We start from the raw sequence: 15,054 nt of genomic DNA on the forward strand, positions 1-15,054 counted from the left end.
GGTTGAGGATCACAGCAATGAGTTTGAGGTGTTGACTTGGCCCAATTTCCCCAGACCTCAATCCACTCGAGCATCTTTGGGATGTGCTGGACAAACACGTTCTATCCATGGAGCCTTCACCTCACAACTTACAGGACTTAAAGGATCTGCAGCTAACCTCTAAGTGCCAGATACCACAGCACACCTTCAGGGGTCTAGTGGAGTCCATGGCTCAACAGGTCAGGACAAGGGGGACCAAAACAATATTAGGCAAGTAGTTATAAGGTTATGCCTGACTGGTGTATTATCCCTGAATTCATATTCTTACAATACCTACCCAAAGGAATACTAAAGAATACTAAGATAGCAATTTTAATACAAAGAGCATTGAGATAACAGTAACCTTGTAGAGCTGTAAATCTCGGCTTAGATAATAGAGTACCTTTCCTATTTGGATCCAGCTACAGTAAGATTTATAAAATGTTGGTCTTTGTGTGTTGATAATGCTGCTATTATGTTTATGTGCTGCATAGTGCTGTCCATTAGTCTACAGCACTCTGTTACAGACATGGGCACAGACAGCTGGAGACAACACGGCCAAGTAATCATTCTGCTTGAAGGCCACCTCAAGGGTGCAAGTGTAGTCAGTTCACTGTAACATAGTACACAGTGTTTTTGATCCAATCAAATACTAGCCTGTTAGTTTTTCTAAGAAATACCAAAATGTCTGATGCAAAAAGAATCCTTTAGATGCCAACAATGGGTCTTTGATGATTGAAAAGATGCTAAATTTAAACATTTTTATTTTCAAATTCAGCTGCAACAGTTCCTTCCTTAGGTTGACCAGGTTGCTGTTATTGCAGTCCCAAATGTCATTTGGACACCTCTCATTCTGTAGACAGATTCCAGCTCCACTGCATTGGACTGCCAGTTGGTGGCAGCTGTCCCTGTTCTGCTCTCTGGGAGATTTGCTGTGAGCTGGGGAACTTGTTCACCCCCTGATCATCCAGAGCGGAACAAGGACCAGTGTTGCCAGCTTCAGTCCAAGACAGAGGAGTTGAAACTGGTCTGCAGTGTGAGACAGTCACTGAGGAAGCAGCTGAATGACATTGAGAATCAACCGCCCTGCAGGTAAGGGGCCACAAGACTCGGCCTCGCTGGTCTGCAGTGACTTTCAAAAACAAATACTTTCATTAAAAAAAATATGAAAATAGAATCTGTTCTCAAAATATATCAGTCTCATATCCAGCACTACACTTGTTTAAAAAGAAGAAGAAAAAAAAGCAATTCAATTCAGCTCAGCACTGGCAAGCCCCATGTGGCTTTGCTTTGAAAAAATGCTACTCTAATCACCAACACAGCTGGCATGATGGAGATGTTACAAAGGCAGACTCTGGAAGCCTTTAATCAAAAAGAAAAAAATCCACACCAAAAACAGAATCCACATTATCAATATGATGTTGGACTGTTCAACTAATAGCTTCATGCCAAAACAAAGCAAGCAAATAATTCAGCCAGCATAGCTAGTGTATTTACTGAAGTGGGGGGGTTTTTTGTCTATCTGTAAAAGCTGCATTTTATTAGGGCTGCTTGATTATGAAAAATAGACATGTAGTATATTAATTGCAATATAAATAAATACATTATACATTAAACAAATAGATAAATAAATTGAAAAAAAGTTTGGTATTAACATTGGTAGGGACGTGAGTCGGATCGCGATCCAGTGGAGTGCTGATTAAACCTGAGGAGCAAATATTGGTAATCATGCCCCGTAATTGGTAGGGACATAAGATCTGATATTAATTTGTAATTCTACGCCCCTGATTCCAGTCAGGCTTGCTCATTATAGCCCAGAGCAAACAGAAAACATGTTCAGCTTAAGACTAATCAGAATTATTCAGGTCGAGACAGCAGATACTGGTTATGCTGGTTATACTGGCAGGGCTGCAGCGTTTGTGTTGCAAATGGTGCAGATCCCACCGTGCAGCAAATCTCTGTTAATTACCTTGTGGTTGTGTCCCAGTGTTTTACATGTGGTGCGGCCGACAGACAAATAAAATGCGGGGACTCTCTTCCCTCCTGGGTCAGTATTTTTTTGGGTGTGAACATATTTGTGTCTCTAGTTTTTCCACTTCTTTGTTCATTCCCTCACATCCATTCCAATAGTTTCAGCAATCTCCCTACAGCAGGGGTCATCAACTACATTTGCCCAAGGGCCAGAATTTTTCTCAGCAGACAGTGTGAGGGCCAGATGCTCTTGTCATGTAAAATAAATTAAATTCATGTTCGAGTCAACTGGGCCACCAGTTGACATTCCCTGCCGTACAGGAATTTACTGGCGTTTGTGAGTCCTTATATTGATGCTATTATTATTATTCCTTATATTGAGATGGTGATTGTTATTTTCTCATTGATAAATTCAAAAACTCTGTGAAAAAAACGCATAAGAGGAATCTGCGGTGCTGCGTGCTGATCAGAATCGTTGCGGGCTGCGTCGACCTGATGTGTAGTTACATTTCTTGGGAGGCGCACGTCAGCTTACGCCAAAAAAAAAAAAAAGTCAGGTTACGCTGTAGGTTGCTGCACTCAGAGGGATTTCAGTTAGGGCGTAAGCCCCACAAAGACCCAATGCAGAAGTATAATTCTAGCCTAAGGCCATGTTTGCACGACACTGTTTCTAAAGGATAACCACTAAGTTTTGATGCGTTTTGGCCTGCCGTTTACATGAGAATGGAGTGAAAACAATATTTTTTGGAAACGGGCTCCAGAGTGGAGCGTTTCTGAAACACTCCACCCTCCGTCTCTGTGTAAACGGATGAAAATGATGCTTTTTTGGAAACGGGGGTACTTACACATGCTCACTATGAATGACGGGGGCACTTGCACATGCGCACTATAGTTGCGGCTCCTATATCCACACCACCTACTGGTGGCCTGGTAATAAGAACTGCAGCATTTTCAGCGTTTTGTATTTATGAGTAAACAGAGATCGTTTCTCTAACATCTGGATGTAAACGCGTCACTTTTCATGTAAACGGGGCCTAAGAGTATACTTGCAGAGCGTAATGTGACATCATTTTAATAATAATAGTTTTTTTTATTACAACCGTTTTTTGTGATTGTTTGGAGCCAAAATAAAAATTTGATTAATTGCACAGCCCTACATTTTATCTTATTATTCTCTGTGTGAATATTTCTATAATAGCAGGACATACACAGTCCTGGACATCAATCCAACATCAAACTGACATCTATGTGAAAATTCTGTTTTTATGGTGATGTGTCAGTTTAACTACATACGCTGCTGTTGCTCCATAGCAAGCTTGTACTTGTAGTAGCTGAAGTATTCGCCCCCAAAAAGGAAGGAGAATTTAGGGTTGTCCTTCTGTTTTTCCATGGTCATCTTTTCAAATTCTGGGCCATTTCGAGCAACAAACTGGGCCAGCTTATCAATCACATTCCGCAGCTCTTGATCTGTTTAAAAAAAAAAAAAAAAGGCAAATATGGTCAGAAACTGCTGTTATATACACACACACACACACACATATACATACACATATATATAAATATATATATATATATATATATATATATATATACATACATACATACATACATACATACATACATATATATATATATATATATATATATATATATATATATATATATATATAAAAAGAGAGAAACAATAGTTATTGATATTTTTAAAACAACATGTTGCAGTTAGCAAATAATATTGATTGTGAATGAAAAATATCTGGGAAAGGGGTTGTGTAATCATTATGCATTTCCACAGTCCTGAAAAAAATACAATTCAGCTTCTACACGTCTGCAGCCATGAAAAGTTAGAACAACTAACGCGTGTTCTTCAGGACCACACTATTTCGGGTGGCTGTGGATCAGGAGGTAGAGCAGGTCATCTACTAATCGGAAGGTTGGTGGTTCGATTCCTGGCTGATTGAGTTGCATACCAAAATACGGTTGAGCAAGATATTGAACCCCGAGTTGCTCCCGATGTATTCATCGGAGTGTGAATGTGTGTGGACGCAAACGTGTTGTATAAAGCGCTCCGAGTGCTCAAGCGGAGTAGAAATGCGCTATACAATAACTAGTCCATATTCCTACACGTTAGTCGGTGCAAGTATTTACAAAAAAAAAAAAAGCCTGGTTAAACATTTATCTGCCTGGGGTTAGTAACGTTAATGAAAATACTAAAGCCAGTGGCAATGGTAGCTACGTAGCAGATAGCATGGGTGCTCGCTTATGTTGAACGGAACTTAAACATACATAGTTATAGTGCACTGCTCACCTTCGGGAGGACTGGGAATATCCATGTTTGACTTCAGTGAACCACTCAGCCGTGTGGAGTTAAGAGCTCAATCAAATTATTTACTTTATCATTAAACGATGTATAAGATTCACCAGAAAACACTTGTATTGCCGCTGCAACACACAGGAAACACTACAGAGACACAGCGCCACAAAAAAGATTGCCATCTGACTTGCCTGCAGCGCCCCGTGCGGCTAGGAGGAAGCTTCGCGTCTTTTCTTTTGGTTAGATTGATGGTTGCAGTTTGTAGGTGCATTGCTCCTCAATTATTAGAGTTAATTACCATAAAAAAAAAAAAATTTAACTGTAATAAAATAATAAAAGTGAAACAATTAAACTTTTTTGTGTATTTAAAAAATATATCTACTTTTTATCTTAGTTATATAGCATGGAGGAATAGGAGTATGGAGGACAAGCATCAAAATAAAGCATTTTGTGATTTAATAACAAATTGGGCAATCAAATATTCATTAGTAAATTCATTTATTAAGTACATTTAATCGACCATCAAATGTGGCCTTTGAAGGATACAGCTACTGAATTTGGATACACCCATAGAAGGTACCATATAAAGATTCAAAATGTGTCACATTTGACCCCTGACCTCTGCTTCAAGGTACAAGTGATAATAATGCTATACAGCGCTATTTAAAACTGTTTCTTACTGTCGTTGTTTGTGCTGACAACATATATGAATACAAGGAATGATATATGGAGATTCTAAATATCACATTACTTTGGACCTCTGACGTCTTCTTCAAGGTCAACTAAGGTAACATTTTCATTAGGTCACACTTTGATAAAAATGTCTTTTGTCTTTGAAACTATGCTTAAAATTCTACTGCCTTTGTTTTTATTGGCAACATTTAGAAAAGTATTCTGTATACAGGGATTCTAAATATCACAATATAATTTGCATCCAAATGTCATGTCACATTTGACCTCTGACCTCACATTTACACTTCACAGCTGCTTTTCTTTTAAGTTAACCCCAAAATGTGTTATATCTTTAAAGAAAGGATTGTCAAGACAAAGAGAGCTGCTTAGTTAGTTAGAAATATGCTGCCATATATTATATAATAAGCTCAAGTTATTCATGTCCAGTTATTTACAAATCAACACCTTTTATCCAGATGTTTACCTTTATTACACAAACATTATGTATGAGTAGCATACATAATGTTTGTGTAATCAAAGTAAACATCTGTCATGCTACCATATCTGATTTTTACCACACTGCAAACTTCTAAAAGTATGTTTAAAAAGAAAATGAAATGAATATATACAAAATACAGTACTATTCCCTTAAAAGTAAATACTCCCCAGAGACTGAGCTGCCTTGGCGGACGTTTGCACTCTCTGAGTGCTTCTTGTGTTTTGGGTTTTTTGGCTCCCTCTCTTTTTTTGTGTGTTTATGGTTCTGGGACTGCTCAGCAGGGCTCACCGCTGAATTTGATGGACGAGGTTGAGACTGTGACCACCTTCAGCCTAGGAACAGGAACAGGTGCAGGGACAGGCTGGGCCCTAGCTACTCTCACCCTTGGAACCAAGATGGGTACAAGGTGCTTGACTCTGGGGAGGCCGGCTCAGGAGCACAGTAAGCAGCCTCTGACTGAGCTGAGAGTGAATCACAAGCAGCCTCTGAGAAGGCCAGCTTAGAAACAGGAAGCAGTTTTATATTGAGTGAGACACACTCAGTTGTCAAATCAGAAACTAAGCATACAGACTTCACCAAAGCCAGCTCAGAAACAGTAAACACAGTCTTTAGAGAACTTTTTTCAGATCGAACCAGTGGCAAAGAATGACTCTCCCACACAAAAGCCCAAGTCTCCCATTCATGCTGAAAGTTCCAAAGTCACTGCTGGTGCTGCTCTGGCTGGTTGTGATCCCATGGAATCCGTTTCAGATGGTCAGGTGAATGCTGTGACTTTCCTATGCCTGAAACTCGGCGTTTCATCCAATGAGTTTCTCACAGGAGAGGAGATGTGAAAACACACCCTGAATTTATGAGGCCTTAATGCTCCATAGCTGCTTCTACACAGACTTACTTCTCATTGCTGGAAACATGGAAAAGTAATCAAACGTCTTCCCTCTGATAACCAACCCTGTCCCAGGATATTTGAGCCAGATGGTTATTTGCAGCTGCAGTCTAAAAACACACCAGCTTCATTTGTAAAGGACAAATATGGCCGTGATGTTGTGGAAACCCTGCCCTTCATGGGTTTATAGCCGTGTGTAAAGAACACCTCGGCGAATATTGCCAATCACACGACTGATCTCAAGGACATTTTCAGGTGTACTCAATAGGATTTATGAAGGGCTTAAATATAAAATGAAGAAATGACCTGTTTTTCAAGTATGGTTATGACTGCATTATTGCACGTACATTATAATAAATCCGGTTCTCTTTGGCCACTTAAAATATCTTTATAGAGTGTAATGTTATATTTGTTCTGATTTCTGCTGCCCTCTTGGCCAGATTTCTCTTTAAAATCACAGTTTTCACCCTGATAAATAAAGAATATATAAAAGTCGCTGCCAAAAACTGATTGCAGCTTCTATCTTGTGACAGAAATGTTGTTTCTTACTCAAAATGATTTGATATCATTCACGAGAGAAATGTTTGACATATTTTTCACAGATTATAGGTCAGCAAGTCATTTACACAGTTTAAATACGGGCAATCATTTTCTGGCAATCACTTTTTGGCAGGCGATCACTTTCTGGCACAACACCGGAATAGAAATGCTTTTATTTTGAAAAATCTATAGAAACGTCTCCATGCAACCGGAAGTTGCATTGCACCGCGTGATGCTATATTGCTGTTGGGACTGACAGAGCTGTGTAAAACATTGGTCGGGCATTCTGAAGGTTGGTGTGTTTACCCAACTTTTACTCCTTTTAACCATTGTGTACTGACATTCGTGAATTCTGTATGATGCAGCTGGCCTGGTGTTACCGGGGATTTATGCTTTAGCGGGAAATCTACGCCGTAACTGGAAACCCCTTTGAACGCCACGCCGTAACCTACGACGTAAGTAAATAATAAATAATAAAGAAATGATGAAAAAAACGCCGGCGAAAATCCCACCAGAATGCCGGGTTTTACGGCATTTTGAATACATCATGAAAACCCGACGTTTGCCATGTTCTTTGAACGCCGCATTTTACGTCACACGCATGTGCAATGAACGCCGGTTCAGGAGCGGCGGAAAAAGCACACCAGTAAACCCAATGCACACAACTTTCTTGCTCTCTGTGCATCAGCAGCATGGCTGCCGTCGAGAAGATTGCAGCAGTAGGACGGGATCTGGTGGACCCACGACAAGACCTGACCAAGCGGTTCAGAGCTTTATTTACCCTGAGGAACCTGGGAGGTAAAACATGTCAGAAAAACACTAACACCAGAAACATGCTGCGTTTTTAAAAATAAACTGTATAAACAACAAAAGCACTTAAGTAAATAACAAAATAACAGCAATCCATGTGCTCAATGCTCAGGATTTGCAGTATTATTTAGAACTCCAATATTTGTTTGGAGGGGTACAAATGGCGTAGATATTTGGAGTTCAGTTTTGAATTTGGATATTTTTTCAAATGTATATCATCTTAGTTTTTTTTTTGTCTGTCTGACATGCCTCATCAAAGAGACTTTAAATAGCCCATCTTCTTTTTTCCACAAAATTCAGTGCAAAAAAAAAAGAACCTTTGGACAACAGTACTTTCCACAAAGTCTTGCTTTCCCAGATAATAGGAAGCAGTGGTGTACCATGTGTCAAGACAAGACATTCAGTTGTTTCTGTCTTTCTCTGTGACAGATCATTTTACATGTAAATGTAGCTGAAATCACAGCACAGCTTGGGCATATTGTGTGATACATTTGCTGACTGAATGCCTCTGGAGATTTTTGGAATGTCCTGTTGGGTGAACTGATTTAAGCTGTCATCTGCGTGTCAGGTGCTGAAGCTATAGAATGGATCAGCAAAGCCTTCACTGATGACTCGGCTCTGCTGAAGCACGAGTTGGCCTACTGCCTGGGACAGATGCAGGACAAACGGGCCATTCCTACTTTGACTGCTATTCTCAAAGATACACAGCAGGAGCCAATGGTCAGGCATGAAGCAGGTAAACAGCTTCGTGGGGATGAGGAGTCAGTGCACTACCAAACGCAAGTACCTTGACAGAGCATGTTTAGTGTGAACATTACATGAAGCCCAGTCCATTGCAATTGTGGGTGCATTGGCTAATTGGAAAAATTGCTTGAACAAGCAGATGACCAGGTGTTCCTTGCTTGCTGAAAGCACCAGGTGTTCTTTCCTTGCTGCACTGAAAGTACTGCAAGCAAAGAACTAACTCGTGCTTTATGTTAATCTGCTTCTTGTATTTTTACATCCACACACATTTTTACATCCACACACAGCAAAAGGAAGAAAATGCGCTACATCACTCTGTCACTCTCATGCCATCAGCAGCCACAGAATGCTGAATGACATCAAGGACTGCCGAAACAAAAATGCTAAAAAAGAGTAGCCAGTTTTACCTCTGCTGCTAATATACGTGTGACTTGCAAAAAGGCTGCACTTTGCCAAAAAGGCTGTATCTACGTCTGACTGCCGTCTGTGTGTCTGTAGGAGAAGCTCTGGGGGCAATTGGTGATTCTGTGGTTCTGGACCTTCTGAAAGAGTTTAGTCAGGATCCTGTCATTGAGGTAAGAGCATAACTCAAAATTTGCCTGTAACTTTGGACTAGTTTTTCATTTTAACTGGAGTCTGTCACAGCTATCATAGGGCAAGATATTAATTTAAAAAAAATTATAATTACGTTAGCCTAAAATAGCTAATCAATGGATGGCTGGATTCAACTTTGTCATTGTTCAGTACAAGGCACCTGAGTGTGGTTATCATCTATAACAAGTGCAAATGGTAGCACTGTGCAAATATGAAAACTGTGGAAATTACAGAGTGCAATAAATAAAAAATATTTTGCAATTATGGATAAAGTGCAATTGTGACAGTGTGATAAATGAGATATATGTGTAAATAAGAATGTATATTTATGGTCTATGGATATATATAAATGCAGAATAAATATGTAGGTTAAATAATTTATGATATGTTAGATGTTGCCTTAGTCAAATTCACACAAATCTGATTTTCGCTCTGCTCGGATGGTGGAAGGAAATAACTGGATGGATGTTGGTATTGTATTGTTTCATTATCATTTTAGATTTTAACTTTAATTTCATATGTGTGTGACACACACGCAACTAGTCTAAAACTAAGAAATATATATAAAATATATATACACACTAATGCTATCATATACTAGAAATAATTCAAATTGGGTTTTGAGAAAGGCACCTTCCAGGAGAACACTCTGGGACTGAAACAACGACCTTCCACGTGTATGACTTTGTTTACCTCAGTGCTCCAGAGTTTTAATGTAATCATTTGACATATTTTTATTTATGTAAAAATGCAATTTATAGTTCTTTTTGATGTTTACTTCTGGTGAAATTTCAGTTACTTTTAATGCTTGGAACCAATTAAAATTGCAGCTTGCGCACTCAATTATTAACACTCATTTGCCACAGAAACAACATAAAAGCTGACATCCACTCCACACAGGTTGCAGAGACGTGTCAGTTGGCTGTTCGAAGGCTGGAATGGCTTCAGAGTGGAGGAGAGAAACAGCTGCAGGATGGAAGCACAGATAAAAACCCGTACTGCTCTGTAGACCCAGCCCCTCCAGCAGCAAAGAAGAGCGTGCCAGAGCTGCGCTCCGCACTGTTGGATGAAAGCCTTCCACTCTTTGACCGCTACCGTGCCATGTTTGCTCTGCGTAACCTTGGCACTGAGGAGGCTGTGTTGGCACTAGGAGATGGTAAAGTACAACACTATGGCTTACAATTAACTATGTGATCATTTATAATTCACACAGCAGTTATATTACACCGTGGTTCTGGATCACTATCTCAAGGAACCTCCAAATGTTGCTTACTGAACAGCTTATGAAATCTGCATATAAATGAAAGTCAAGAACTTTGTAAATCTTTGAAGTGCAAAAAAGCATGTAGATGTATGCAGGCGCACAGTAATAAGAGGTGCCTCCTGTTGTGTTTGCCTGCAGGCCTGCACTGCTCCAGTGCTCTGTTCCGTCATGAGATTGGCTATGTCCTGGGTCAGATGCAGCACCCGGCAGCAGTCCCAGCTCTGCGTGCAGCTTTGGAGCGTTCCAATGAGAACCCCATGGTCCGACACGAGGCCGCAGAGGCGCTAGGCTCTATCGGCAGAGACGAGTGTCTGGCTGTGCTGTGTCATTACCGTGAAGACCCAGAGCGTGTTGTCAAGGAGAGCTGTGAGGTCGCTCTTGACATGTTGGAGTATGAAAACAGTGACCAGTTCCAGTATGCAGATGGATTGGTCAGCTTACAGGGTTAAATGTCACGCCTGGTGAAGCATTTAGTGTGTGTATCATTACATTGCAGACCTGAAAGAGCTGCACAACTCAGTGCTACTTCATTAAAACTGTTCCCTGGAATGATGCCTTGGAGTATGAAAAATACTCAGTACAAGAATCATAAACTAATTTCTAAAAGCCCACAGAAACCAGACAGTGGGAGCGAGCTTTGTCCTTTCTTCTTCAAAGATACCGCTGCATTCAAATGAACATTATGTATCTGTGGAACTTTGAGTAGATCAGGACTGATGCTGCAGCTTACCCGTTTATACAACCAAGATGTAATAGGGCTGTTCAGTTATGGCAAAAAAAATTATTCCAATTATTTAGGTCAATACTGAGATGATGCTTATTGACAACAATTGTGCAAATCTTTAGAAAAACTATGCCAGAAAAAACATTTTTAATGGTAATATTCCTTGTGCTAATATTTGCTCAGCTGAAAACCAGATAAATTTAAAAACAAAGGGTGGAACACAGAGAACATGGGGTCAGCCGGTCTTTAGTTAGGTCCACAAATTGGCTGTGCCAGCAGTCGCTCTTACGCCGTCAGTCAGCTGTCTTCTCTATCATGAAGCCTGCAGGTACAGATGTGGTTGACAAGATGTCCACCTGTCAGCAGGCTTGGGAGACCTGCACAGAAGCAACGGAGTGAGTGACAAAGAACTGCCCCAATAACCATCCAACCTCTGTTGTATGTTGCCAGAAACAGACGGGTGATCTGGAGATGAATGAGTGTACTTCAGGCAGACCAAAAGTACTTTGTTTTGCTCAAGCTGAACAAAACGGTGAATGAGTTTGAGCTCTTAGTGGCAAAAGTACGCCACTGTAAAGAAAGGCATCCTGGATTTTTACACAAGCTAAATCAACAACATCAATAATGCAAAGAGCAACAGTACAATGGTTTTAGGCCAAAATTGTCATGTATTGAAAATATAACTTGGCAATTGTGCAGCCGTAAGGCAATACATGTCTATGAGTTTAACTATTGTGAAAGTATAGATGGTCTCTGTGACTGTATTTTAGTTTATGGTCAGCTTTGGTTTGAAATTTGAACCACTTGCCAACGTGATATTTCAGCTTGTCAGAAAGACAAGCGGAAATATTCAATGTCTAAAAAAAAATGTAAACACAGAAAGAGGCTTTTCCTCTTTCTGTGTTTACATTTCTTACATTTTGTTTTGGCACTGCATGATCGATCATATGGCACTTAAATACTACTATATGGACTGGTTCTAAATACAGTATAAGCACTGGTTGTCATTCTAGGTGTGCTGTGATGAGGCTTCATTTCAATTCATCCCCATTAAAGTGTCCTTTCCCAATCTGAAGTCTGCTACACGCAGTAATGGGGTCAGTTTCTCACACTTCTCTGGGTACGTTGTTCCTAAATTACTGTGGAGCACAGCTTACAGTTTTTGTATATTTTTATTCATATTCGACTGTGGACTGCGTATAAAATAAAAATGATGTATACATTGAATGTGTCTCTTCCCAGTTTCACAATAAGCTTTTATTTCTGTAAGTCCTACAACTCCAGTTCTTTTAGTAGTTTTGCAACTCTGTGAACTGATACTTCTCTACCAGGTCACGATTAACTTATTTGATTGTTTTCAGGCATTGTTTTTGGACGTGTATTTTAAGATGTGACAAAGTAATTGAATTCAATGAAATGGGTAGAGAAAGGCAACAAAAGATGGTGGCTGTTGGCATCAGAATGGTTTTAAAATGATGTGAACCACAGTGACCTGCTAGAAAATGTAAATCATGTTTCAGGGGAATGAAATGTCTTTTGGAAAAAGCGATGCAGAAACGTGCCCACAGTCAACGCTGTTATTCTTGAACACGATAAGGACAACTCGCTTTTTCAGACAGTTATTTCACAAAATTATGAAGCGATGTTGTCCTGTTGGGAAGAGCAAGCATGATTTTGAATCAGCTCTCTGCCCGTAATAAATTTTTGAATACCGTTAGGGCTCCTGATCCATTAACTTCTGAAACTGAGATATCCTGATGTATCCCCTGACCTTAAAACCTTAGGGCTGTCACAATATCACTTTTTCACTTCACAATTTTCTCATTCAATAAATTCTTAACAGCATCGTGATTTCTATGGGAAAAAATGTGAATAATGTCAGTCAAATGCATCTAAAATGATAATGTTGGTTGTAAATTAAAATAGTGCAAGGAAGTGGCAACTCTTAAAAAAAGCATACAGAAAGAATCATACAACTTTATGCATTTTTGACAGGTGCTCTCACAACAGACCTCAATTCAACTTGGAGAGATTTTAAGACTTTTTGAACTTACAGTTCGTAAAGTCTTCCTCTCTGGGTGGTTCACTCCCTGTTACAATGCACAATAGTGGCGTGTGAGACTACGAATTTGGGTGTTGATCTGATACCAAGTAAATACAGGGCCGATGCTTTTAACAGCTCAAGGTAGCTTATATAGGGGAGAGCAGCATGACATCATTTATATGAGATGAATTGTCAATTTTCCATTTCTGAACACAATTTAATGGCCACTAAATATTTTTTCCTTTCCCCAATAATTCAGTTCATGATAAAACACACCTTTCAGCGTTTCGTGTATTTTGAAACTGTTTTTAGAGACTTATTATGTAAATGTGCCTGTCTTTAAAGCATTGTGGGTCAGCTTCTGCTGTTACACACAGTCTTTAATACACACCACTGGATATTTGCCATCATGAGTTTGTAGTAAAGAAATGGTTTTAGGTTGTCACAGCAGCTTCGTGTCGCAGGAAGTTTTTCACAGGAGAGGTGGTGTTGAAATGTTCATTGCATTTGGGTCCTCAGCACTTGTACTTCTCCTGGAGAGAGAGGAGTCTTCCATTACTGATGTTCTTTTGTTCCATAAAGATGTTATAAAGTGGGTGATCAGAGTTGTTCAGGATGGCTTCTGAAGTCTTCAGTGGGCATTTTTCCACCACCTCCCCAGTGTGACCATTCTGGCTCCAGTTACAGAGCCAGCTTTCCTCACTAGTTTGTCCGGTCTCCCTGCATCCTTGTTTCTGATGCTTCCACCTCAACAGACTGCATTGAAGAACAGCACACTTGCCACTACAGACTGATAGAACATCTTCAGCATTTTACTGCTGATGTCAAGAGATCTTAGTTTTCAAAAAGAAACGCCTCTGTGTCTCTTATTTATATTTTGTTACTGCCTCTATGTCCACCCCACAAACTTTCACAGGGTGTTGAGGGGGCCTTACTCTTCACAGATCTACTAGCATGTAGAGGACAGCATCATTTTTCATGGTGTGCAATGTAAGGGCCACTGGTCTGTAGTAATTTAGTTCAACTGGATACTTATTTTTGGTACCAAAATTATTCATAATAGATTATGAGTATGACTATTGTTTTTTGTGATTGTAAATGCATACTTTTATAAACATTATTGATTACATACATCGATCGGGTATATCATTATGATCACTGACAGGTGAAGTGAAAGTAGTAATATGATGGTGGGTTTCGTGCCCCCATCCCCCTTTGCTCGTGCATATACATGCATGCATCTTCTTCCCAGAAGAGGCGGCTTGGCACGTTCGTGTGAATTGTTTATGAATTGTTTATGTCATGACCAGTGGACCGGTCTATGTAAGACCCAGAAAAGGTGAGCAGATGGTTCCTACATGTGTAGTTCCCACTGTGAAGTATGGAGGAGGATGTGTTGGCAATTTATTCAAAACCCAAGGCACACTTAACAGCACGGCTACCACAGCATTCTGCAGTGACATGCCATCCACTCTGGTTTGAGCTGAGTGGGATCATTATGTGTTTGACAACAGGACAGTGACCCCAAACACACCTCCAGGCTATGTAGGGGTTATTTGACCAAGAAAGAGTGTGCACCACCACCTCCACAATCACCTGATCTAAACCCAACTGAGATGGTTTGGGATGAGTTGGGCCACAGAGTGAAGGCAAAGCAGCCATCAAGTGCTCAGCACCTCTGGGAACTCCTTCAAGACTGTTGGAGAACCATTTCAGGTGATGACCTCATGAAGCTGACTGAGAGAATACCAAGAGTGAGCAAAGCTGTGATCAAAGCAAAAGGTGCTGACTTTGAAGAATTTAAAATCTAAAATTTTTGGATTAACACTTTTAAGTTTACTACATGATTCCTTATGTGTTCCTTTACAGTCTGGATGACTTCAGTATTAATTTACAATGTAGGGGGAAATAAATAAAAGCATTGAATGAGAAGGTGTGTCCAAACTTTTGACTGGTACTGTATGAAGCATAATTTTACAG

The 15,054-nt window shown here is 39.9% G+C and overlaps 2 protein-coding genes across 6 annotated transcripts in view; one reads left to right on the forward strand and one right to left on the reverse strand.

Moving 5' to 3' along the window:
- Window positions 1–4,440, reverse strand: part of cherp (calcium homeostasis endoplasmic reticulum protein) — a 28,303-nt gene extending 23,863 nt beyond the window's left edge. For both annotated transcript variants that reach the window (XM_030727591.1, XM_030727590.1), the window contains exons 1-2: window positions 4,295–4,440; window positions 3,283–3,456 (exon numbers count right to left, since the gene is read on the reverse strand). In XM_030727591.1, coding sequence (XP_030583451.1) covers window positions 3,283–3,456; window positions 4,295–4,319 — 199 coding nt within the window. In that variant the 5' untranslated portion in view covers window positions 4,320–4,440. The remainder of the gene's footprint in view (window positions 1–3,282; window positions 3,457–4,294) is intronic.
- A 2,663-nt stretch (window positions 4,441–7,103) lies between these two features.
- On the forward strand, window positions 7,104–12,257 carry dohh (deoxyhypusine hydroxylase/monooxygenase). 4 transcript variants are annotated; one of them, XM_030726519.1, is made up of 7 exons: window positions 7,104–7,186; window positions 7,260–7,349; window positions 7,583–7,692; window positions 8,273–8,440; window positions 8,947–9,023; window positions 9,943–10,198; window positions 10,445–12,257. In XM_030726519.1, exons 3-7 carry the CDS (start codon window positions 7,587–7,589, stop codon window positions 10,753–10,755), a joined length of 918 nt encoding a protein of 305 aa, XP_030582379.1. In that variant the 5' UTR covers window positions 7,104–7,186; window positions 7,260–7,349; window positions 7,583–7,586; the 3' UTR covers window positions 10,756–12,257. The 4 variants fall into 4 exon arrangements, with proteins under 4 accessions (XP_030582379.1, XP_030582376.1, XP_030582378.1 ...); XM_030726516.1 differs by having other exon boundaries at window positions 7,586–7,692; XM_030726518.1 differs by having other exon boundaries at window positions 7,115–7,349.
- Window positions 12,258–15,054: the final 2,797 nt, after the last annotated feature.

The sequence above is a fragment of the Archocentrus centrarchus genome, chromosome 4 (genome assembly GCF_007364275.1).
Source record: "Archocentrus centrarchus isolate MPI-CPG fArcCen1 chromosome 4, fArcCen1, whole genome shotgun sequence".
NCBI classification, from domain to species: domain Eukaryota; kingdom Metazoa; phylum Chordata; class Actinopteri; order Cichliformes; family Cichlidae; genus Archocentrus; species Archocentrus centrarchus.